The sequence below is a fragment of the Brachycentrus maculatus genome, unplaced genomic scaffold (assembly GCF_059751285.1).
Source record: "Brachycentrus maculatus isolate JH-2025_06_01 unplaced genomic scaffold, ASM5975128v1 h1tg000144l, whole genome shotgun sequence".
In the NCBI taxonomy this organism is placed as follows: domain Eukaryota; kingdom Metazoa; phylum Arthropoda; class Insecta; order Trichoptera; family Brachycentridae; genus Brachycentrus; species Brachycentrus maculatus.
This window is the reverse complement of record NW_028280897.1, coordinates 2791477-2818469: the sequence shown is the minus strand read 5'-3', so window position 1 is coordinate 2818469 and position 26993 is coordinate 2791477. Positions and strand designations below refer to the sequence as shown.

Sequence of the window (26993 nt, the reverse complement as noted above, 5' to 3'; positions counted from 1 at the left end):
ATCACTAGTTTATGTATTAATTTTAAATCAAACACAGATTTTTCGAGTCACTAAGTTACTAAGTTGTATTTTATTCATTTGATAATGCCCTAACAAGGCGAAACAATTGTCACAATATAATTTTTTATGTGTTTTTGTTAATAAAATACAACTTAGTAGACTCAAAAAATCTGTGTTTGATTTAAAATTAATACATAAATTAAAATGGAGTTCTACAAATTAAACGCCAAATCAATAAATAAAATCACTAGTATGGCATGTATCACCCAATTTTGGGTGCTGTGAAAATAAATAAAAAAAAGGTTTATAATTATCCGCAAATTATTTTACACTTTGTACTCTACACCAAATCGAGTGTTTTATTGTTTGTTTAAAATATATTTTGAATTACATTACCAATTCTGTGTTGATCTCAACACAGAATTGATAATGTTTGATATCTATCAAAATAAAATGTAAAAATGATTTCTGGATTTTGTGAACAAGTGTTTGGAATCGCCCAAAACGATGTATCTGAGAAACCACTGTCTAAATGAAGATGTTTTTGCAAAGTGACTGCAGTTGCAAATATAAATGGCGAATATAATATGTTATTATTGTGCGAAAATTGCGATTGCTCAGGAGAATGTTTGTTTAAGTTGCGTATTTATACAACTATTCATTATGAATAAACAAGATGGCGATATTATTGTATTAGTATTGGCGATGTCTAGAGTAAAATATTGCAAAACAATTTAAAATTAAATAGGGAATAGGATCATGTAAAAAGTTGAGGGGGAGAATGAGAATGAGAATTTTATGACAGTTATCGAATTGTATATTGAATCATAAAAATTGATTCGGGATCCTGGTCGGTATCTAGGACTCTGGGTTTTTCAGTCCAAGCCCACTCTTGACATACATGAAGAAGAATGTGGAAGTTTGGGTATTTACAGTGCTTATGAACGTAGTTAAGTGATCACTTAACCAGCGTATGACAGGTCATATGCCCTGTAAATACCTAGATCCCATGTTCTTCTTCATCTACGTTGATATGTCAAAACGTTTATATGTAATTGTGGTTTTAACGTTAAAAATATAAGTGAAAATATAAATTTGATTTATTTTTACCTAAATTACATATGAAACACTTGTTTTTTATAATTAATTTTATTTTATATTTTATTTTATTTATTTATTTATTTGGCAGTCACCCAGTGAAAGAATGTTTCTGCCAGTGTCAAGTGTTATTTTTATTTTCAAACAAAATAATAATAGAAAGTATAAATAACAATTGATACAAAATTCCATACTTTAAATGCGTTCAGCTTTATCATTTTAGAAATTATGCCCGCAAAACTAGAATTAGGTTCAGAAAGAAGGGTGGATACTTGGGTGGAGAGTTGAATTCCTGCCTGTCTTAATTAAGCTATTTTGAATAAATATAAATTGATCATTTTTAAAAAAAAAACAAGTGTTTTGTTTGCATTATAATTTAATCATATCTTATCATTGCCGAAACAAAATAAGATAATTTGACCCTATCTGGCAATCTTCATACAAGTTTCTCCACTCCAAAACTTACTGTGATATTTTTTTTCAGTTCCGTTCACATCCCTGCGTAGTTCCTTTCAGCAGATGAGCCTACCGCAGAGCCAGTACGTGGACCGGAAGAGCTACCTGACGCCGCCTCCGATGGCCGCGTCTCCCAACCCTAACTCGATGGCCCCGAACACTACCCTCATAGATCACACCAAGTACGCATTATAATATGCGAGTCCACAAACGAGGTACAACGGCTTTTCTATTTCCTATTGTTATTTTAAACGTTTCAGCTTTGTTTCAGCCTGATTTGTACGGATGCTGCATATCACGGCTGTCCAAACTCAAAACACAGTAAGGGACATTTTTTGTAGTACGTTTTTTTTTGCATTTTTGGACTTAGTAGATTCTACTTAGTCCATAAATACAAAAAAAACGTACTACAAAAATGTCCCTTACTGTGTTTTGAGTTTGGACAGCCAATCACCCATTCGATTGTCCTAGATCGCTCGCGTTGTCGCTTAATGCGGTTAAGAAATTTCTGTGGCTCATTCTTTGTCAAATTCCAAATGACATTTTTCAAAGAAATTATAATGACACTTTTTTTCAATTTGAAAGTTTTACTCTGTCTTCTTTACTTAGTAAATTAAAATTTTATAGTAAAATACATTAATCGTTGAATGTTAAAAGGCACCTTTAAATATTTTTGGAGTAACAAAGATACTTAATTAAAAAAAATAATGATAGAAAAAAGCCCTTTTTTTTTTGTGTGCTGATTAATACATATATGATAGATGTGTGAATCTGTAAAAAAAAAGGATCTCAGATCTGTTACTGTAATCTTTTACCTAAAAACACTTGTAGGTTGCTTTTAACATTCACCATGAACATTGGCTCCTCAAAAATTTCCGAACAGTTTTGCTACTCACGTTAGGCTCTTTTGGTCCAAGAGGCTGCCGACCCCTGGCCTGGACGGCTTTGTGATTTTAAAGCTGATGATCTCCGGGAATTTAACTGCTGAAAAATTCCTGATGTTGAAACTATCAGTTCAGTTTTATATTAAAAATGCGCTTGCTTGAAAAATTAAATAAAAATATTTGTTTATGTGTTGCTACTACTACTGCTACATCATGCCGTTTCCCCGCAGGGGTAGGAAGAGAGGACGGAACGCCACACTCCTCTGTCCTGACACACACTCCTCGCTTCCTTCACATCCATACATCTAGTCATACATGCCGACTTTTGACACCACCAAATTTAAGGTCACGATTGATCTGATCGTGCCAAGTCTTTTTCGGCCTTTCTCGTTCAGTTCTTCCCCTAACATTTGCCACATGTATTTTCTTAGTCATTCTCTCGCTATCCATTTGCTCAAATGGCCATTCCACCTCAAAGAACTCTTCTTAATCTTCTCAATATTTGTATGTGATATACGTATATTTCTTATTTGCTGCGAACTAGTAAAATGTTGAGACTGGCGTTAATTTTATAAAATAACATCCAAATGTTGTTCTAACAAACGCGTATAACAATAGTAAGTTTTTTTCGTGTATTCAGTATTTATGTACATAATACAATTATGAATTTTATCAGATACCGGATTATTCACCGTAGGGCGCTTGTCCACTACCCGGAATTTTATTGTCCGGCAGTCCGGTTTAGAAAAATGAAAGCGAATACGACAGTTTAGCGTAATCGAATTTACGCGCAACGTGTTCACGCATCGATCAAGAGCTCCGATCTGAAGAAAGATGGACAAAAGCACAAGCCAATCGTCGTTTTAAAACGCTAACTGAAATGTCGGAAGGTAAAATTCCGTGTAGTGCACAAACGCCTTATAAGCGCTGACTATTTATTTATGTATTATATGAATCAAAACATACTATACAGTATCCAAAAGGTCTGTGTATTCCAGACAAATTGGTTGATAGATCTCACCAGCTCGCAACCAATACGCTAAATTTAGCGAGCCTGCCTTTGTTGTTGCGGGTTCGATGGCGAGGAATGGTCCTCCACCAGTTGTTAGAAACAGTAAGAGTGAGATGATCTTTAGACAAAAAAAATAAAAACGCATTTGATTGCTAAATCATTTCCACTCTCTCCTTTTTTCCTATTCAATCACAGTGAAGCGCCCTTGAGGTTTTATTTTACAAAGATTAAGCCATATAAATTTTCTAAATTTATTATTATTATTACCAGCATTTTGATAAAATTTCAGCAGCAAAATGGTTGATAGTTTTATTTGAAATTTCAGAAAATCTTTCAATAAGGAATTTTTGATTTGCCAATGAAACTTTTATATCTAACCTATTCATATTTAATCTTTGTATTTATTTACTCCGAACTATTGTACTAATAGCTGAAAACTTGTATTTTTCAGGAATCCAGGATCAATCAGTTCTCAAAGCGTATAAATTAATCGAAAATATGTATCAGTTACTTTAAAACATACTTCATTAATCCTGTACACTTAATTTTAAGTATGGTTATTTAATTATTTTGTTTAATATTTTCTGCAATCAATTAGAGTATAACCAATTAAAATTATATTTATTTAATATAATAACAAATAAGGTAAAGGAAGACCCTGGTTATTGTCACCTTATATATATATTGTCACCTTGAATGCAAATTATAATCACCTTAAATGACAAGATATGTACATTTATGAAAAAGCATTCAACATTTTTTTTTACAATGGATTGTTTCGTTCATTTAGACAACTTTTGTATTTTTTATGTAATCAAAAAATATAGTAATTGTCACCAAAAGCATTTCAAAGTTTAATACATGATTTATATTTGAAGCACTAACTTTGTGATTTTCCATGTTATAATTAAAATGTAATTTTATTTTTCAATCACTATAAATATTTTATTATAACTTAATTATAATGTCTACCGGTTTCGAAGTACAAATCAGTCTTGATAAAAAACCGGTTAGCTTCTATACCGGTAGACATTATAATTAAGTTAAAATAAAATATTTATAGTGATTTTAAAACAAAGTTTCATTTTAATTATATAATAAATGACACAAAATAGTAAAGTTAACATACCCGTGTTAAATATTAATAATTTAAATATATGCCACTTACAAAATTTATAAAAAAAAGATTTGTCACTCTCCTTATCACACATCGTTCAATTTGTGTAATAACACTTAAAATTCTACTTCACGCTTACCGGTTTCGGAAGAACTGTTCCCTCATCAGGTCAACTAACGAATATAAACTATCAACTATGACGTATAGTTGACCTGATGACGGGGTGGTCTGTCTGAAACCGGTAGTGGTAAGGAATATTTTTTTAGTGTGTAATATATAACATGAACGATGAATGATAAGGAGAGTTCTTTGAATGTTTTTCGCAGATACTTCGTGGCACATTTTATAAAATAAAACAACTTTGTTTTAACCACTTTTTATTGATACACTTTATCCAACCAGTTTCGACAAGAACCTTGACATCATCAGGTTTTATGTACATAAACCCTGATGATGACAAGGTTCTTGTCGAAACCGGTTGGATAAAGTGTACCAATAAAAGTGGTTAAAACAAAGTTGTTTTATTTTATAAAGTTGATAAGGAGAGTGTTATATAATATAAAACACTTTTTTATATAGAGTCAGAACATTAGTACCAAAAAATCCTCACATTTACAATATATATGGGTAACTCGATTAACAGAAAGATTTAAACAAAATTGTCATTTTTTCCAGTATGGATATTATTTTTATGGCATGAAAATAGTTTACCTGAAATGTCACAAGGTATAATATAATATTAACATATGAAATCAGTGGTGTCAATAGCTGAGTGGTGTCGAACATACTCCTGTTACCATATATGTTCAATATTTTTTTCATCTATCTTTATTTAATACCACTAAAATATTTTATATATGACGTCACACTAACTTCATCTTTATTTTTATTTTTATAATTTTAAGTACGTAAAATTAGGTATTAAAATTATTATTAAATACGCCCGGATGCAGCAGGTACTATTTTATTGTAACATTATTGTAATAAATAGGGTATTTGTTATTTCTTACATGTTACTCTAATTAGCCATAAGGTTTTTATGTCCTAAATAATTAATCAACGGTGTTTTAATAAATATTTCTTAACTGTGCTTTTATTTTTTTTATTTTTTTATTTTTATGTTATTTTTTTTTATTAACGGTTAAACCAAGATGTGGGGGAACGTTTATCATACTAGATTTTTGAGTTTTGCCTTTTGATTGAACATAATCTTAACCCTTTTGATATTTTTTTATTTTAATAATTCATGTAATATTTATAGCACAAAATATTTATTAATAATTTAATTTGACAGGAAAAACTAACATTTAAAATAATAATGAAAGACGGTGAGAGAAGAGCATCTCAAAAGAAATTCAATAATACAAAATTTGCATCATAAATATTCTGTTTATTAAATATTTATACTGTCATTGATTGGTGTTTCAATTGGTAATACTGATATTATTGATTTGTGACAGCTTAAATATGAGATATATGTCCGTGACTCGATATTTTCGAGATAATTAGAAAAAATGCATCTACTGTAGTTCCAGATTTTATTGTTGATTCGTTGGGTTAATTAAAACACAATGATAAATATTACTTATACAACGCGTTTTACCTCATCTGTTCATATATAGCATCTAACGTCTACATCTACAACTCGCGCGCGAGTGACACTATATTATTCTATCGCATTGTATCGTTTTGTTAAAGTGGCATCGGAATGCATAGCTCTCTTTCTCTTTACATTATATCATTATTTTCTCTCATGTAACGAAATGTGCCTAATAAACGTGTCGGGTCCTTGAAATTTCACTCTCATTCTCGTCCAATCTCATAGATTCTTATCTAATCGCCACTTCATATTTACTTAAGTAACACAATTTCCTGTTATAAAAATGAAGTATTTTACCTTTTAAAACACAGTACATAACTACAATAATGCGTTCGCTAACATCGTCCGCTTGGTTTCAAAACGATGGGGAATAATGTGCGCTCTTGTAACATTATTGTAATATGACCCTTTTACGCAATAATTTGTTTTTATACCATTGAGTATCTATTATTGGCAATCAGTATTACGCGGAGTATAATGTGGGTGCAAACAGTTAACCCTCCAAGAAAGACAACGTAGTCGTAAGCGAAAATAAACGACGATGATGGATATGGGGTTATCAGCGATGGCCAACTAAAAATATAGAAAAATATAAAAAAAACATAGGGTACTTAATTCGCGAAAGTAAAATAATAAAAAACCCTTATCCGCACCCCAATGGTGCATAGGGCACTGCGTCATATAAACGCAGAGTTATCTTGATCGTTTACACATGAAGGAAAGGTGATCGGCCCTCCGCTTCAGGTACCAGTCCAGGGTAATATTGAATAAATATTACAGTGAAAAAAACACTTAAATTTATTTGACCCCTCTGGGAATCGAACCCGGGACCTCCAGAACGGTAGCCGAGCGTGCTGACCATTACACTACGGAGGCTGACAAAAGTAAAGTAAAATCATGAAAAAACAACATTTTGTGTGTCCAAATTCATGTCCTCAAATTTTGGTTTCTCCAATCGGGGTTTTTTTATACATTTGTAAGTTGTCTTAATAAAATTTCTTTGCCTTGTATTTATAGCATATTTAGTTTATGGCATTGGATGGGTATAGTTCACAATAAATTAATGTAGTTGATCCTTATAAAAAAAAAACTAAAATTGGTGTGAAATTAATGTGAGTGGATCAAAACACAAAGTCTTTTATTTCTCGAAATAATATATCAATATGATCCACAAAGTTAATGCTTTCAATATTCAAAACTTTGACATCTCAACGTTGACGAATGAAGAATTATTCACAGGGCTTACGACTTGTCATAGTCTCGTTTAAATGATCACTTTACACATTTAATCACACTTTTCATAATTTTGGAACTTCCATATATATGTATGATTAATTTCATGCAAGAGTACATATGACTTCACAACAGCCGTCTATACTGGATACAACTTTGACTCTTCTATTATTTCTTCTTCAACTATGTGGAGATGTCATAAAAAGTAAAAATAACTCTAAAGTGAAGAAAACCAAGATTTTTTAAACAAGTATTGGGACCTACTCAAAATGCTGTATCTGAGAAACCACAACAAACTTTTTTTTCCATCCCCAAAATGTTGTTTTTTCATTTTTATTTCTTTTGTCGTCGAGTATTTGGTTAAAAGATAGGTACTTGTTTGTAATTATTTTAATGGGTGAAATTTTTAATATATATTTATTTGGATCTAAGGGCGCAACATCTAAGATTTGAAGTGAAAAATAAGTAGTTTAATTATTATATTTTATCATACAGAATGAGACCTTCAGTCTAGAAGAGGTTCCCCACTCCTGGTTTAAGCTATTTCTGCCCAAAGTACTTTATCATTACGTACTTAAGTAATATATGTATGTATTCACAAAACATAATCCATCTCTACCCGCCAGAATCTAATCTAAGAAAATAAGTTTGTATTGCAGAATACGGATTTAAATTTTGTTTGTAAATTATTCATATATAAAGTAAGAGATAATAAAACTATTTACCTTCATATTTTGGTCCAGTGTTAAGGGGTGCAAATAATGAATCAAAGACTCTATGGCGGGCCTGGAAAAATCGCGCCAAGCATCGTACTGCGGCACTGGTCTCAGCCTATTAATATATTCTGCCGGAAAGGGGTGAATTTAGTAATTTTCAGTATTTTTTTGCAGTTTTTTTGTAGTATAAATTTAAGTTTTAATAAATAATTTTAGGGTTATGTGCACATACTTAAGATATTTGAGAAGTAATGTGAAGGAAGGGTGTAATTAATTATATTTTGGTCGACTTTTATGGATTTCTTATTTTTTGTATGGATACTGTTTATATTAACGTGGATGTTTGCAACCATTATCAGAACTACTATGTTTATGAAATAAAAGTATAATTGGGTTTTTAACCACTTTTATTTTTGGTATTTTTTTCCAACCGGTTTCGACCAGAGCCTTGTCATCTTCAGCGATTGACAGGGAGTATAATAAAGTATCTGTAAAAAAAATCAATTACTGATTATTAAAAATCCATGAAGCATCAATTATTTAATAAACTCCCTTTCAAAATATACTCTATAATTTTAATAATCGTATATAATTGTTACTGTGAGGAAAATATTATTTTTAGTTTAGTTTAGTTTTATTTTTACTATGGTAATATGATATGAAAATTAATTTTAAGAAAGCTATTTTAACTATATGTAGCTGTGTCCATGTCTACAGTAAATTTATGTTAAAGGGAATAAGAATTGTGATAAATATTATTTTATTCGCATTAAAAAAATAACATACCTACGTATTTATATTTAATTGTATGCATTTTTATTTACGTGCTTACTAAATATCTGTGTATTATTTTAACGAAATAAGACAAATTCTTTATATTAATGGTAGTTACAGTTTTGTCGCATCATAAAAAAAATAATCCCATACATTAAAAAAATATTAAACACGTGTTTTATAAATTTATTTAAATCATGTTATTTTACAAATCAATGAAGAAAAAGAAGATCGTAACATCCTATAATAGCGAGAATAATTCATTTAAAAAAAACTCATTGAAGTAGCCCACAAAACATTAAAAAAAACGCATTTTTGTTTAATTTTTTTAGCCCAAGGTAAAAGTTGCTTGTTATTTTCTTTAAATTCTTATTTTGTTTACAAAAAATAATTTATGAGACTACAAAATTCTACAATTTAATAAAAATTAAATGCTGAACATGATTCTTGAATTTATTAATATGATTCATCTTTTAAAAATATTTCCCATGTAATTTATTTTAGACGCAAAAATGTACCCTTTATAAGGCCAACATATTTTAGTATCTATTATTTAAAATCCTAATAGTCATCATTTGAAATGACTGAAATATATGCCAAAGTATGTAAGTAGAAGCTATAAGCGATGTCCATTCGTGTCTCGGTATTCTAAGGGTCAAGTTATAAGAAAAGGTTGTGGATAACGAATCCAACATCATAAAAATGAAAGAAAAAGTTAGTTTACTAAATAAAGCACAAATATCTAAAAATTTTGAAATATTAAAGATGTTTCCTTCCCTATCATTTTTATTTATTCAGTAAATAAAACTTTATTATGGGCTAAATGTTAAAAAACAAATTAATCGTATATTCTTACTGAATTTTGACTAAAAATGTCTTTACAAATAGATTTTTAAAATACCAATACAATTCATTCTCGTATACGCACAAAATTATAAAAATAATAATTTCATATTAAGTATTAATTGAGGTAAAAAAATACATATATTTGACCATCTATTTACACAGAATTTTTTCGAAAAAAATAATATACTTGTATACGTATAAGACTTTAATAATATCATATAAAGTATTAATTAACGTAAAAATAATAATCTCTTCAAACATATATTTTTGGATGATTTTGGCTTTAAAATAAAATAATTAAATCAATTTGAAAAAAGGTTTATAAAATTCATTTACATGTCTTACTCGTATGTACGGCATAATATTTTCTAATAATTAATATTCATAAAGGTAAACAAAAAATAACTTTTTTAACCCAAGATTTTAGCTAATAAAATACAAAACACAATGAAAAGTCATTATTGTACCCACCCTTATACGTATATGACTCTATAATCCCATATTACGTATTAATTGATGTGAAAAAATCATATTTTTAATCATGTTTTTTCATATTTTTATTAAAACAGGATATTGGTAAAAAAAAATATTTAAAAAAATGTTTACAACATACAATCAATTACAAGTTATACTCGTATGTAATTATGTATACGTATAACATTTTTTTAATTTCATATTAAGTATTAATGAATGTTAACAAAAATCATATTTTTAATGATGTTTTTTCATATTTTTATTAAAACAGGATTTTGGTAAAAAAATTATTTAAAAGAATGTTTACAAAATACAATTAATTACAAGTAAAACTCGTATGTAATTATGTATACGTATAACATTTTTTTAATTTCATATTAAGTATTAATGAATGTTAACAAAAATCATATATTTAATGATGTTTTTTCATATTTTTTTTTAAAACAGGATTTTGGTAAAAAAATTATTTAAAAGAATGTTTACAAAATACAATTAATTACAAGTAATACTCGTATGTAATTATGTATACGTATAACATTTTTTTTATTTCATATTAAGTATTAATGAATGTTAACAAAAATCATATTTTTAATGATGTTTTTTCATATTTTTATTAAAACAGGATTTTGGTAAAAAAATTATTTAAAAGAATGTTTACAAAATACAATTAATTACAAGTAATACTCGTATGTAATTATGTATACGTATAACATTTTTTTAAATTTCATATTAAGTATTAATGAATGTAAACAAAAATATATTAAAAATATATACAGATTTTTAATCATATATTATATTAAAACAGGATTTTGGTAAGAAAATTAAATAAAAATATTTTTCAAAAAGTTTTACAACATACAATTAATTTTACGTTTTACTCGTATGTAATTGTATACGTATAAAACTATACAATAACATACTAAATATTAATTCATGTAAAAAAAGCCGTATAATTTTTAAAATTATTTTAGCCGTATTTTAACAGGATTTTGGCTTAAAAATTAGTTTAAAATATTTTTAATAAGTTTTTAGAAATACATTTACAATTCATACTCCCATATATACGTACATTATTACATAATTCTATATTTAATATTAATTAAGGCGAACACACGAGTAAATTTATATTAAATAAATAAATATTTATAAAAAAGTTTTTAGAAATACATTTACAATTCACACTCCCATATATACGTACATTATTACATAAATATATATTTAATATTAATTAAGGCGAACACACGAGTAAATTTGATGTCATTTACACGTTATTTCGTGTGTAAGTGTTGTAATTCACAACACAAGTGTACTTAATTACTGTTTAGATTTAATATAAGAAATTTGAAATGTACTTTATGTAACTTAATAAGTGATTTTTCAATACGTAAATATTAATATTGTTCACCTAGTTATAAAAAACATACTTTTTAAAAATTACTTTTCGAAATGCCAAATGAGAAGCTTTGTGAATTTTGAAACTTGTATCCTGATTGGTGGCTGAACATAAATAATTTAATTTTTTTCAAATAAACTTTTTTCCAAACATTTATTAATTACTTATGTAGATGTGAGTTTGTAAAATATAAGCTAAAATAAAAATGTTTTAACCAATTGTTTTATTTTATTTTATTATTATTATATTTATAACCATGGACCTATATGGTCATCAATGCAAATGTGCTTCAAACAGCAAAGCAGGAAGATAGTTGCTGACTGTACCAAGGTCCGGAAGGACTTTCCGACTACATGAATACCACCCTCGGACCAAGTAAACGATTTTATATGACATATCGCTCACTCCTTTCAAGAAAGTCATAAATAAAAAATACCCAATTTTCAGTTGTGCATGTTTTCGGAATGCCCAGAAAATGTACTATATCCCAGCAAAAGAGGCATATTTTTAACTTAATATTTACCCGCTACAGGGCAGAAAGTGTTGTTTTGGCATTTTGAAGAAAAGGTACTGATTAATTTTTTCTGAAAAAACCTTCAGGTTTTACCTAAAAATATGTGTTGCATAGTAAAAAGTTTAATAAATGGCTTGATATTTATTTTTAATGCATTGTATTATATTTTTTAAATTTAAAAACGATCTCACGACATTCTTGAAAGGAGTGAGCGATATGTATAATAAAATTACTGAAAGACTGAAATAAAATGTTGTTCCCCAATAAAAGTATACACACATCTGTCTTACTAACGACATATTGGCATTAAGCATTGTTTGTGCGAACTTATAAAAAATGGTTTTATGGTAAGACCTTTGCTTCATGCCGGTTTTTTATTTCATTCAAAAAAGACTTTGTTAAAAATAAATCCTAATTTCATTTTTTGTTAAACCTTTTTTTGTGTCAAGTTAACAGCATGTAATATTTATTATTTGAACCCAAAAGAGCGCGGTAAGTATATTCGTTCTTAAATTGTGTTATTTTTGCATACAAATAAATGTGTAAAATGATATTTTAACTAAAGTAAATTCCGCCTCCGTAGTGTAATGGTCAGCACGCTCGGCTACCGTTCTGGAGGTGCCGGGTTCGATTCCCAAGAGGGGTAAAATAAATATAAGTGATTTTTTCACTGTCATATTTATTCAATATTACCCTGGACTGGTACCTGAAGCGGAGGGCTGATCACCTTTCATTCATGTGTAAACGATCAAGATAACACTGCGTTTATACGACACAGTGCCCTATGCACCATTGGGGTGCGGATAAGGGTTTTATTATTATTATTATTATATTTAAAGCACCGAGATAGGCTCCCCACAGACGAAATATTCAATAAATTACAGCTTATGAAAGTCAAATAACAATATGCTAAAACAATCCTTACATATCCATTTCAGAATAACTCTAACCGTAACACAAGAAAGCACCTCCCAGCAAAGCAATAAGCAGACTTAATGGTACAGTTGATAGAATTTCAAGATCCAAAACACAGAAACACATAAATAAAACCTAATCCACTGGTCAAATGAACTTTATCGATTATTGTGCAATAAAGTTGTAAAACCCGCTTCCATTATCTATAAAATCATTAAAAAAATAAACTAAATATAAAAAGGGCTATTCATAATCCGCCTCCGTGGTGTAATGGTCAGCGTGTTTAGCTACCGTGCTGGAGGTCCCGGGTTCGATTCCCAGGGGGGGAGGTGAAAATAAATATTAGTGATTTAACACTGTAATATTTATTTACTATTACCCTGGACTGGTTCCTGAAGCGCAAGAGTGATCACCTTGCCTTCATGTAAGTAATGATCAAAATAACACTGCGTCAATTTGATGCAGTGCCCTATGCACCATTAGGTGCGGATAAGGGTTATAAAAATAAATAAAAAATTTACAAATGGATAATGGAAATGGGTAGATTTGAAACAGATTGCATCATTCATGAACAAATTTCTTTCATAAATTTTTATAGATAAATATTGTTAAATGAATGGGAAAAATTTATGGGAAAATTCAGAGAGGGAAAAATAAACATTAAAAAAAATACATGGATGAATTTTAATCAATCCTGCCTCTACTTGGCTACGTGTTATTATAGCTCAGGTTAGTTAAATGGAAAAAAACACACATTTTAATCTGCTCAATTTCAATCAAAATATCTAAAATCTATCTAAAATCAATGAAATAAAAAACACTAACGTGACTACACTAAGTGACAACAGCTGCCAACAATAATGCTGGCCAGTAAAAGAAATGTTTACTATAACGTGTTTTAATGTTACATTTAACAGATGGCGCTGCCATTGAAATAAAAATGGTTTAAAAAAATATATATATACATATATATTTATCATCTGTTACATTTTTAGGCATGGATAAAAACACGCAATGTTGAGTTGAAATTTCAAATCGATTGCTAAATAACTCGAGGAGATTTCATAATTTGAACAAACGAATGCAGATACCATATATCACTCACTCCTTTCAAGAACGTCATAAATAAAAAAAACTTGATTTTATAGGAGAACGTTTTATAAAGTTTAAAAATATAACACAATGTATTAAAAATAAATATCAAGCCACTTATTGAACTTTTTACTGCGCAACAGATCTTTTTAGGTAAAACCTGAAGGTTTTTTTCTACATTTGAAAAATATTTAAAATATTTAAACAAAATAATTAAATAATATATTTTCTTCAAAATGCAAAAACAACATTTTCTGCCCTGTAGCAGGTAAATATTGAGTTAAAAATATGCCTCTTTTGCTGGGATATAGTACATTTTCTGGGCATCCCGAAAACGTGCACAACTGAAAATTGACGATTTTTGATTTATGACGTTCTTGAAAGGAGTGAGCGATATGTATTTGGGAAAATTTAATTTAATTTATTGTGTGTAGAACGTGGGAATATCAGCCATATTTTGTTTACATTCCGTTTCTCGCTGCCTAATAACCAATAAGCGAACACAAATTACGAAATAACGTATTCCAAGATGTTTGTTCCGAGTCGCAGATGAGCTAGAATCTGGAGAGACGAGGATCCCGCTGAATGTGGAGTTTGGTCGGAGCTAGTGTCTGCCTTATTTCTATTTCGGCTGCCAGCTAAGTGCCTCGCTTCACACCTTGCTACCTTTCAACGTTTAAGTCCTCGTTTAATCTAGCACAGAGATGGACTTACTGCAACCAAGAAAATAAAATATATTTATTTATTTTCAAAACATATTACATACATAAGTCATATACAGCGAAACCTCTATGAATGTTCCTCGAATAAACGTTTTAGCGGATGAGTCGTTTTTTTCTTCTACCCCGAATTCATTTCGTATAAAAACAGATCGCTTCGATCGTTTCTATCCACCATTTTACCGCATTCATGGTTTGAATTACGCTGCATATTTGATATATTTTGTTTTATTTTTTGTTTCGGCATTAACTTTGTGGTAAGACATGTTATAATAATTAAAGAAAACACTTCGTTTTTTACCACTTGAGTTTTATTATAGACTACATGTTTCAGAAGTTAAACTTCCATCATTCAGGTCTGTATAATAACTATATTATTATACAGACCTGAATGATGGAAGTTTAACTTCTGAAACATGTAGTCTATTATAAAACTCAAGTGGTAAAAAACGAAGTGTTTTCTTTAATTATTGATATATTTTGTCTGTTTTTTTGCATTCATTTCAATTTTCTCAATTTTGTTACATTCAACGACAATATTCTAACGTGTGGGATGGAAACTATCGAAAGCTTGTGTGACCCAAAGTTGACGGATACAGCTGTAGAGGTCAATATTAATGAAGAGGACCCGCTGTCTGTACCTTCATTTTCAGGAGCACTCTTTGGAAGATTGAAAACATTCATATTATTTGCAAAGCCGAATATATAATGTTGGCTTATTGTCATTATTGACTTTCTGTTTTGATTGGAGGGACGGTATCTTTACTCGATTGTATCTCCTTGTGTATTGACCTCTTAATCCCACATTCGTTGTTTTACCGCATTCACAGTTTATTTCAATAGGTCTGTTTAAAAACGAAAGATAGAGGTTTCACTGTATATAATATTCTTGACGAGTGATTTCTTTTTTTCATTTTGGGTCATGGGATTAAAGTTAACAAGACTGGAATACAAATATTAAAGTTACAAAAAAGAATTATAAAATAACCAAAACGAACACATGGGAAAATATAAAAACAATAAACAGGTATAATAAATAGGCATAAGAAGCATATTTTAAAGAAATAAATGCGAAAAACATAAGGTGAGAAGCATATTTAAAATAAACATATGAGAAAATATAACAAATACAAAATATAAAAAACAATATACGCAAATATGACTAAACACTACATGTATATCTTTCCATGAAGTATTTTTTCAGATCATTCATTTTTGATCCCCGAATGGGTTCTATTTTATACATATCAGGCAGCTGGTTAATATTGGTACAGGCAATATATTTAAGGAAATTACTCTTAAATTTAGTAGTGTTTATCGGCTCCACGTGTATTTTGTTATGTCCTCGTGTATTATGATTATGAATTTCTTTGTTGAAAATCGGTATGGTATTGCTGTGAGTCGTTTTAAACATTATTTGAAGCATTTATTTGTAATCTCATAAGTTGGTAGAGTGTCAAAAGGTTTTATGTTAGAGGTCAAATAAATGTCTTTTACGTGAGTGGTGTACGGTAGACGAAATATATTAGCTCTATTTTGTATAACTTGTATTTTGATTTCAATATTTAAATTGTTTGAACATTGATATAATTGATTTTTTTCTTACAACACCGTTTTTCAGTGGTGGGATTCAGCCGGTTCGCACCGGTTCGGTAGAACCGGTTCCTAAATTTACACAGTTCGCCGTACCGGTCCTTGGCCCTTTGTTGTCACACAATATTCCGATTGAAATCATGTATCGGAGCACGCTCGGTTTACTCCACGTTGCAAAAATATTTGCAAAATTGTTATATTACTTTTAATTGACTTTTAAATCTATACCTACTGTTATAATTGGAGCATTCTCAGTTGTTATGTGAATGTTCTATTTATGTGCAGAATAAAAAACAAATAAATAAATAAATGTAAAATTATTTTTTTATAGGAAAAAGTACATAAAGGGCGAACCGGTTCTTGAAAATTTTGAGTCCCATCGTTGCCGTTTTTTAATTGAAAAATCAAAGTTTTTCTTCGAAGTAAATATATGGTTTTGAAAAGAAGTTAGGAGTTAAAAAATTATCTTTAAATATTATTTTTCATTGTATGTATATTTTAAAAAACAATAATGGTGAATGAATTCTATTATTGCGACTAAGGACAAACAGACATTTTGTGAATTGTCACCATAAAATTTGAGTTATGAGTAACTGTTATTTTCCGGCTACCCTGTTGGGATTAGATGTTTTCCATAAGACATTAGATTATTAACTTACGAATAATATATCAGTTTTATAGGTGTTTCGTGTGTCGAGATGTTTTCAGAAGTTGAGAGGAAACAGTCATTATTTTTCTTATATCAGTCTGAGCGTAACAGGACTTACGACCTGGCATTTGGCTTGCTCTAGTGATTATTTTAAATACTAAATTCATTCGAACCCTTATCCGCACCCTAATGGTGCATAGGGCACTGCATCATATAAACGCAGTGTTATCTTGATCGTTAACACACGAAGGAAAGGTGATCAGCCCTCCACTTCACTTACCAGTCCAGGGTAATATTGAATACAAATTAGAGTGAAAAAATCACTTGTGTTTATTAGACCCCCCTCGGGGAATCAAACCCGGAACCTCCAGAACGGTAGCCGAGCGTGCTGACCATTACACTACGGAGGCGGATACTAAATTAAAATATAAAAATATATAGCTAAATATATTCAATAATTTTAACATTTTCAGTCGACATTGATATCGTTGCGTGTTCCTCGTTTCGTATATATTTGTCGACATCTCAACACACCGAAGAGGAATATGGATTCACAGGTCTTACGGCCTGTCATATGCATTTATACACGTGTAACATTCACCATTCTACCCACGAATCACAACCACACTCCTCAAATTTTGGAGCTCATTTTTAAAAGATGCGATTCCTACTTTGCATAATGTGCGAGTTCACGGATGGTATATATGGTTTATTTTAGTATACCTTAGACCCTTCCATATTCCTCTTTATCTATGTTAAGATGTCAAAATGTAAATATAATTCCTACGTAGAGAAACCCTAATTTGTGAACAAGTATTTGGACACACAAGGAATAAGAAAATCATAACAGCTTTCTCCGGAATCCGATCCGGGAAAAAAGGTATCATATGGAATATATAAACTATTACGTTTATAATATTTGACAATATTAAATAATAAATAATAAAAATATAAAATAAAACACAATCCGGTTCTGAACGTAACGATGATTGAAAGAGTGGGGGTATTTTTTATGTTGTCAACATAATCGATCCAGTGAACGAATTTTAAAATTTTTCTTTTATTTTTAATTTTTTGATTAATGATAAAATTGATAGCGGAAAATCATTTGTAAAATTAACCACGAGTAATACTAAGGATATGTACAAAAATCAACGGGCGATCGAAATGGATAATGTACCTCCTCGAACGAAAAAAGCGTAGGTAATATAATGTATTATAAAAAAAAAACTAGTTGTATTCAGCCACGTATCGCTGTGGCATAGTCTGGTTAATTAAAACATCGATAAAACAGAAAACACACATTACTATAATGTACAATTTTCAATACTTATGAAGGAACGAGAAAAATAAATATAAATATCTGAAAACACTACGCATTAAAAAAAGCATTGAAAATGCTCAGTAGCTTTTAAGAACCACGCTGTCCGCCAGGAGCAACGTTTTGTTTTCAGTATGGTGCTGTTACTTTTAACAGATGGCACTGCCATTACAATATATATTTTTTTAAATATACGTATATAAGTATATAAGAACACGCGCGTACCTATTCGAATGTACCTGACGTTATATTAAAAATTCAGAGAAATTTATGAATACTTTTAGCAGACTTAAGATTTTGAACAAACGAATATTTTTAATCATATTAATAAAGAAAGATTGACAAATAAAAACGTGCGTGTATTCACACGCAACGCTGTGACAATTTTTCACAGCAATCGGTAAATAAATGTAGATGATTTTTTTTGTTCATTAGACATATCTGGATGTCAATTGGCCGACGGATACAATACTGACCCTTATCCACACCCAATGGTGCATCGGGCACTGCATCGAATTAATGCAATGTTATATTTTATTGTTTATTATATGAAGCAAAGGCGATCAGTCCTGCTATTCAAGTCTAGTCCAGGGTAATATAAAGTAAATGTTAGAGAGAAAAATTATATATTTTGACTCCCCCGGGAATCAAACGCGGAAATTCCAGCTTAGTATCTAAACGAGCTAAAAAGTTTATGAAGTATTAAATTATCTTCATTAATAAAATTATATGTCATCTGTGAGCATTTTGGTAAAGCTCTACACCCTGGATTCTCACCACGATAAATAAAATACATTTACTTACAGACAGAAAAAAGTGAAGTGAAAAAGAATTTAATACATTAATATATTCCTATCATTAAAAAAACAGTTTTATTTTTTATACAAATTATTACACAGACACACAAATATTATAAATAAAAATATTAATACATTAAAAATTAATTAAAATTACATAGCCCCTACATCTGTTGACATTTTGGTAAAGCTTTACACCCAGGATACTCACCATCGTGAAACTACCGTGTGAAACGTTTTAAAAGATTCTATCTTTCGTCGATAGATGTCACTATGCAAATAAAATTTTCATCAGTTTGAATTTCTTCATACAACTGATATATTCATTGCATTTCAAAATTTAACCAAATATTCTGATGATATAACAAAATAATTTTTATAATTTCTGAGCTTTGCTCGAGTAAAATATAACATTTCGTCGTTTCAATTTTCTGCAAACCCGTGCAAAATGTTGAAAAGGCTGACGAATGGCGAATGGCGAATGGCGAATGGCGAATGATTATTTTTAGAGTAGCAAGCATATAACGATTGTTTTTCTTCTTCTTTTTCCTAATTAATAGTACTTATTTATCATTCACTCTCTTTGGCATTCATCATTCACTTTGTGTAATACCTTTTAAAAGCACTACTTCGTGACTACTGGTTTTGGAATAATCATTCCATCATCAGATTAAATGAAGAATTACTTAGTATTTACTTTTCTTAACCTTTTGCAGCAGTGCTGTCCTTTACGTAACATACATACGCATAATTTTTTTCTTAAAAAGATAAATATTTCTTCTTCTTCTTCTTTTTGTCGATCCTAGGGATCTGTTTGTGCCTCCGTATGTCGCTCTTGGGACGTTGACTCCCAGCTGTCTTTCCATCTTTTCGGAGGTCTGCCTTGGGGTCTGCGTCCTTCAGGGTTGCCTTGGAGGGCGATACGTGGAAATCTGTCTTCTGACATTTTGTTTATATGTTCCTTCCAGTATCGCCTTCGTTGTCGTCCCCACCTCACGATATCCTCCGTCTTACACATGCTCCGGATGTCGGTATTTCTTACTCGGTGTTTCCGGTTATGGATTTGAGAGTCTTCATCTCGGAGGTTCGAAGTCGAGATTTTGTTCTGGAAGTATCTGCTCTTGCCTCAATCCCATAAGTGGCTATTGGTCGAACACATGTTTTGTATATTTTCATTTTACTTTCTATTCTCATATGTTTGATCCTCCGATAAAAAAAAAAAATAATTATGTTTATAAAAATATTTCAGTTTCTGTGAGCCTAAGCGGCTCATTATTAAAAATAGATATCAAATCATTTTAGAGTGGATTCGAACCCAGAAACTCTGACTCAAGAATCAGCGACACAAACCATGGGACCACAACCCGACTATGTATATTTCATAAAAATATTTTAAAACTCACTAAACTAATCAATCAACACGCCGCATACTCGCAGGGGTAGGCAGAGAAAATAGAACGCCACAGAAAACTGCCTTTCCAAACAATCTTCGCTTCTTCCACATTCGTGGATGTCTCCGTACATACCTGCCGATTATTCCGACTCCTGACCTGAACACGCTCAAGTATTTGAAATTCTTGATCATGCCAAGGGTTCAGTCTTCAACTGCTTCTATTTCTACATTCGCCTATTTTTTTTACTGTTCTTTTTTCACTCATTCGATTCACATGCCAAAACCATCCCAAGGTTTACAAGGATGTTAATTTTTATCTGTATTCAGAATTTTTATTTATTTTAATTATTCAAACTTCATGTACAGAAAAGAAATAAGTACGTTGGCGGGATTATTGCTAAAAAGCAATATCTTCCAACCAACCAAAATATTTCAACTTGTAACGAAAATATTACATACGGTGTTTGAAAATGATGCGGAATGCATCGAAAAACGTGTCACAGTAGATTTTAAGAAATAGTGGTATTTACTAAGTAAAACATTAATTAAAAATAGAAAATATTACATTTAAAAGAAGTGTTTAGGAAGTTAGGAAGAGTTTAGATCGTACATCGCTCACTCCTTTCAACAACGTCATAAATAAAAAACGTTGTTTTTTCAGTAGATCGTTTTTAATGTTTAAGAATATAATAAAATGCATTAAAAATAAATATCAAGCCACTTATTGAACTTTTTACTGTGCAACATATCGTTTTAGGTAAATTCTGAATAGTTTTTCACCATTTTTTATTTAAAAAAACAATAAAACAATACCTTTTCTTCAAAATGCAAAAACAAAACTTTCTGCCCTGTAGCGGGTAAATATTAAGTTAAAAATATGCCGCTTTTGATGGGATATAGGACATTTTCTGGGCACAACTGAAAATTGACGATTTTTTTATATATATGACGTTGTTGAAAGGAGTGAGCGCTATGCGACACTTATTCAGATAAATCATCTTTTAAATAGATAGTAAAATACTTTCAATTTTAAAATAAAAAAAAACATTGGTTTACACCCCTATTTATTGAAAACTATTGCTGTACGTGTTTCGATATAATGATACGACCTTAATGATAAATCCATAGAAACGCGTTTCGCCCAATCGATTGTAATACCATATACGTGGTAATAACCAAGGGAAAATAAATAAAATTTAATTGGAAAGATAACGCTACAAAATGACTGCCGAATCAATTAATGAAATCGGCATCCTTCTTTATCCAACGTACTGAAAATGAATTTGAATATTTAAAATACTTGACCGTGTCAATTTTTCCTCGGTCTTCCCCTGTTTCTGTTTCATAAATTCTATCCATGCCATATACCCATTGATAGAGCACAGCTCCGATTTCTCCGACTTTATAAAATTAATGATTCAATTAAGGGGATACAACGTGACACTTTTCCACGTCCGTTTTTTTAAAGAATTTATTACGGATTTTTGTTTGTTTTTTAGAATACTAATAACTAATTAATTTGTCAGTCCAAAAACGGTATTTTAAGAAAGAAATCAATTTTCACGATTTTTTTACCGGGATTTTGAGAAAATTATATTTTTTGTCCGCCTAGGTAGTGTAATGGTCAGCAAGCTCGGCTACCGTACTGGAGGCCCCGTGTTCGATTCCCAAGGAGGGTCAAATAAGTAAAACAGACTTTCACTCTAATATTTATTCAATATTACCCTGGTACCTGAAGCGGAAGGCTGATCACCTTTCCTTCGTGTGTTAACGATCAAGATAACAGAGCGTCAATACGATGCAGTTCCCTATGCACCATTGGGTGCGGATAAGGGTAAAGAAGAAAAAGAAGAAAAAAATGTTCTAGATATTTAAGGAATACTGGGCCTTAACACCGCGTCGATTCGATGCAGTGCCCTACACACCATTTGCGTACTTATATAGCCAAGGATTTTATTTCATTTTTTTAACACAATTCACCCAAAGTATTGTATCTGCTTGTTGATGTCCCCTTATCAGAAATACTGCTAGTTGACATTCGAAAACCTCGGAGCCTAGTTCCAACTCTAAAGTATGGAAGTGAAGAGAAGCATGGAGTTGGTAAAAGAAGGATAAATGCAGACTGAATGCAGACGAATGTGCGGCAAAACAATGTATGATAGATGTTCGAATGGTGAAATAAGGAAAGAATGCAAGGCAAGATAAGCCGTACCGATAAAAATACTTACTTACTTATAACCCTTATCCGTACCCAATGGTGCATAGGGCACTGCATCGAATTGACGCACTGTTATCTTGATCATTACTTATACGAAGGCAAGGTGATCACTCTTGCGCTTCAGGAACCAGTCCAGGGTAATATAAAATAAATATTACAGTGTGAAATCACTAATATTTATTCCCCCCCCTGGGAATCGAACCCGGGACATACAGCATGGTATCTAAACACGCTGACCATTACACCACGGAGGCGGACAATAAAAATAAGAAATAAGTATAATAAGATAACAAGTATGTAATTTTTTCCACATTAATTTTATTTGACCAGCAACCGGGTTTCGTCGTAACCGACATCGTCAGACTGGTGTCACGGGACATCACCAGTGTGATGGTGTCGGTTACGACGAAACCCGGTTGCTGGTCAAATAAAATTCATGTGGAAAAAATTACATAGTTGTTATTTTATTCTATAAAATGCGGTTCCACCAAGAAATGTCAGTACAAAACGATAAAAATAAGAAAGGTGTGTTGGCCATGTGGAATGAATAAGTGAGGACAGAATGGTAAAACAAATTTTTGAAGGGAATATACAATGGTTGAATGAAAAAAAAAGGTATGTGAAATACTTGTGCTTGGTCAGATTGGGAGTCGAAATAATCGGCGGGTATGTATGAGGAGATACATAAACGTGGAATACCCGAAGAAAGTTTGCAAAGGCAGGGTGGTGTGGCGTTATATTCTCTCCGTCTACCCCTGCCGAGAAGCGGCATGATGGTTGGTTAGTTAGTTAGTTAGTTCTAATATTTTACACGCGCATATACATGCGTGCATTCATTCTCTTCATATATATTCCTCGATAGACCACCTTCAAGTATTTTACGTACCATATACAGTATGTTTTTTTTGGAGGTTACAAATTAAAAATTCACTCAATAAATTGACGGAGGCACCCACTACCGCTAATTAAGTTGACTACTTAAAAAAAATAGTACTTGTAATAAACCAATTAATGAGTTATATTTTTATAATTGTACTAATATATTTATTTAGAAATACATATTTTTTACAATAATAATAATAATATAAAACCCTTGTCCGCACCCCAATGGTGCATAGGGCACTGCTTCATATAAACGCAGTGTTATCTTGATCGTTTCCACATGAAGGAAAGGTGATCAGCCCTCCGCTTCAGGTTAGCCGCTCCCTGTCCAGGGTTATATTGAATAAATATTATTGTGAAAAAATCACTAATATTTAATTGAACCCGGGACCTCCAGAACAGTAGCCGAGTTTTGTTCGCCTCCGTATTGTAATATTCAGCATAAAAATTTTAATTCAGATAAAACATTAATTGATAATAAACTATTCCAAAATACGTCACCATTATTGTCTATGTTTCCATTTACAAAAATCCCGTTCCTTAACTCCCTCCTATATTTATTACCCTATCAACCTCTTCAATATATACCCCTTATTATTTTTTCTTATTAGTTTTAGTTCCTATCAGTTCCCTGTAGATGAAAACTTCTGTTAGTTTATGAAACTAGTCGTGTATATTTAAAATAAAACTCATTAAGTGGTTTATTACAAGTGTTTAATTTAAAAAAAATCAAATGTCATTCCACAAAGTTAATGCCGAATCAATCAATAATTATGTTGACAGTTGATTTGCAGTCGGCACGTTTTGCTATTTCACCATGAATAGAGTGATGACCATTATGCGTGTCATAGGTTCGGTGAACGGGCCGAAAACAATATTCAGCTTGATCCTATTTTTCAACGAAAAATTTTGTTCAGCGATGAGGCACAGTTTTGGTAATGGCTATGTCAAGAAGCAGAATTGCCGAATTCGGAGTGAAGAAAAGCAAGAAGCCTTTGACGAGACGCCCTTACATTCATTAAAAGTCACTGTTTGGTGTGCTTTATGGGCAGGTATGTAGAATCATTGACCCATATTTTTTTTAAAGACGATGTCGGCTAGAATGTTACAGTCAATGGAAAGCGCCACAAAACCATGATTACTGACGTCTTCATACCTCATTTGAATGGCATTGATGTGACAGAGTTATGGTTTTAACAATATGGCGCAACATGCCACGCGGCGGGTTCCACCATAAATTTATTATTTGAATTTAGATAGGTAACTCTATTCTGTTCGTCTCTGTAGTGTAATGGTCAGCGCGCTCGGCTACCGTTCTGGAGGTCCCGGGTTCGATTCCCAGGGGGGTCAAATAAATATAAGTGTTTTTATTCACTGTAATATTTATTCAATATAACCCTGGACTGGTCTTAAAGCGGGTTGCTGATCACCTTTCCTTCATGTGTAAACGATCAAGATAACACTGCGTTTATATAAAGCTGTGCCCTATGGACCATTGGGGTGCGGATAAGGGTATTATTTATCATATTTTATTAACTCTAAAAAAACAGCCTGTATAACGATGGCGATAAAAATATTGAATTTTTTTATAGTTATAGCAATGTCCTTAGAACAGTTGTGTTTTGTTTAAGGGCACACAATAATTATTGTTCAGCGTTGGAAGTAAATCACCATCAATTACCATTAGTCGCGTAGTTCGCAATGGCGTCGTGTGCGATATATGCTTAATGCCCATTGTTGTCTGGTATTATTTGAGAAAAATGACTCTTTTTATGAGCTAGGATACTAAATTTCTTCTGGTCCGACTCGACCGCTGACGTAATGATCCCGCGATAACAACAGCGACGGCGGGATAAATTCATAAATGTTTACTGGAAGGAATCAAATCAAAATATGCCGTTCTCCCGATTTCCCGGGGTCGGGTTAACTGGGAAGCGGATTATCCGGAACACTTGAGTCAATGAAATTTTATATATTCATTTAAATTTTTATTCAGTATCTTCGAACCATTGTTCGAACTCCAATGGCACATAAGGCGTTTCATCATATAAACGCAGTGTTATCTTGATCGTTAACACGTGTAGGAAAGGTGATCAGCTTTCCGCTTCAAACAAATGCGTAGTTTTAGTTTTAGATTTTTTCATAATTTAATTAATTTGCACGATATTTCTTTACATGTCCGCTTCCGTAGTGGTCAGCACGCTCGGCTACCGTACTGAAGGTCCCGGGTTCGATTCTCAAGGGAGGTCAAATAAATATTAGCGATTTCACTCTTATATTCAATAAAATCTAATATTACATATGTCATAGGCTGGTTAAGAAATCACTTTACACACGTGCAACATTCACCAGAATGGTGAACGTTGCACGTACTCTTGAACGTACGAACATTATAGTTTTATCGTTTATCGTCGTTTATCTTGTACGTACGTTGAATGTTAGAATACTGATGATTGACAACCATACTACCTACTCAAAATTTCGGAATTCCTAGATATATTGATAAATCTCATGACACGGTACATATGAGTACGCTACAGCCATCATTCCTAGACTTCCATATTATTTTTGACACATCATCAAAGAAAAAGAAGAATATGGAAGTCTGGGCATTTACCGGGCTGACGACCGTCATAGGCTGGTTTAAGTGATCACGTAATTTGTCAAAGTATAAGGTGCGTAAAAATAAAAAATCAGGTTTTCAGGTGTTACCCAGTATGTAAAATAATCCGGGTTCAGATCTTCCATAAAAATAAAAGGATCTCTACAAAAAAGACTTTCTAAATCCCATCATAGATGGCTGTTGTGAACTTGATCATGAACTTTTGTCAAAAATTTGTTTTTTTTATTTTTGACATGTCGTCAAAGATGAAGAAGAATATGGAAGTCTGGGCATTTACCAGGCTGACGACCTTCATAGGCTAGTATAAGTGATCACTTTACACACGTGTAACATTCACTAATTCTACCCGTTATTGGTAACCACACTTCTCAAATTCTTGGAAGTTCTATGTATATGAACCAATTTACAAACCTTGTTCTTGAATCACTAGAAATTCACTTAAGACTTCTATTGGTGAGATGTAAAGAATCTTTTTATTAAGCAGAAACTCTTATATTAGTACGTTTGTGTAAGTCTTATATTATTCTTCTTCATCTTTGATGATATTATGTCAAAAAATAATATGAAAAATAATATAATTTGTCCGCCTCCGTAGTGTAATGGTCAGCACGCTCAGCTACCGTTCTGGAGGTCCCGGGTTCGATTCCCAAGAGGGGTAAAATAAATATAAGTGA

The 26993-nt window shown here is 31.4% G+C and overlaps 1 protein-coding gene across 1 annotated transcript in view; it reads left to right on the top strand.

Moving 5' to 3' along the window:
* LOC148308918 (forkhead box protein F2-like) overlaps positions 1-4335 on the top strand; it is a 31681-nt gene extending 27346 nt beyond the window's left edge. Inside the window, exons 2-3 of the mRNA XM_088260941.1 lie at positions 1583-1769; positions 3902-4335. Of these exons, the coding sequence (XP_088117067.1) occupies positions 1583-1749 (167 nt within the window). The 3' untranslated portion in view covers positions 1750-1769; positions 3902-4335. The remainder of the gene's footprint in view (positions 1-1582; positions 1770-3901) is intronic.
* The last annotated feature ends 22658 nt before the right edge of the window (positions 4336-26993 follow it).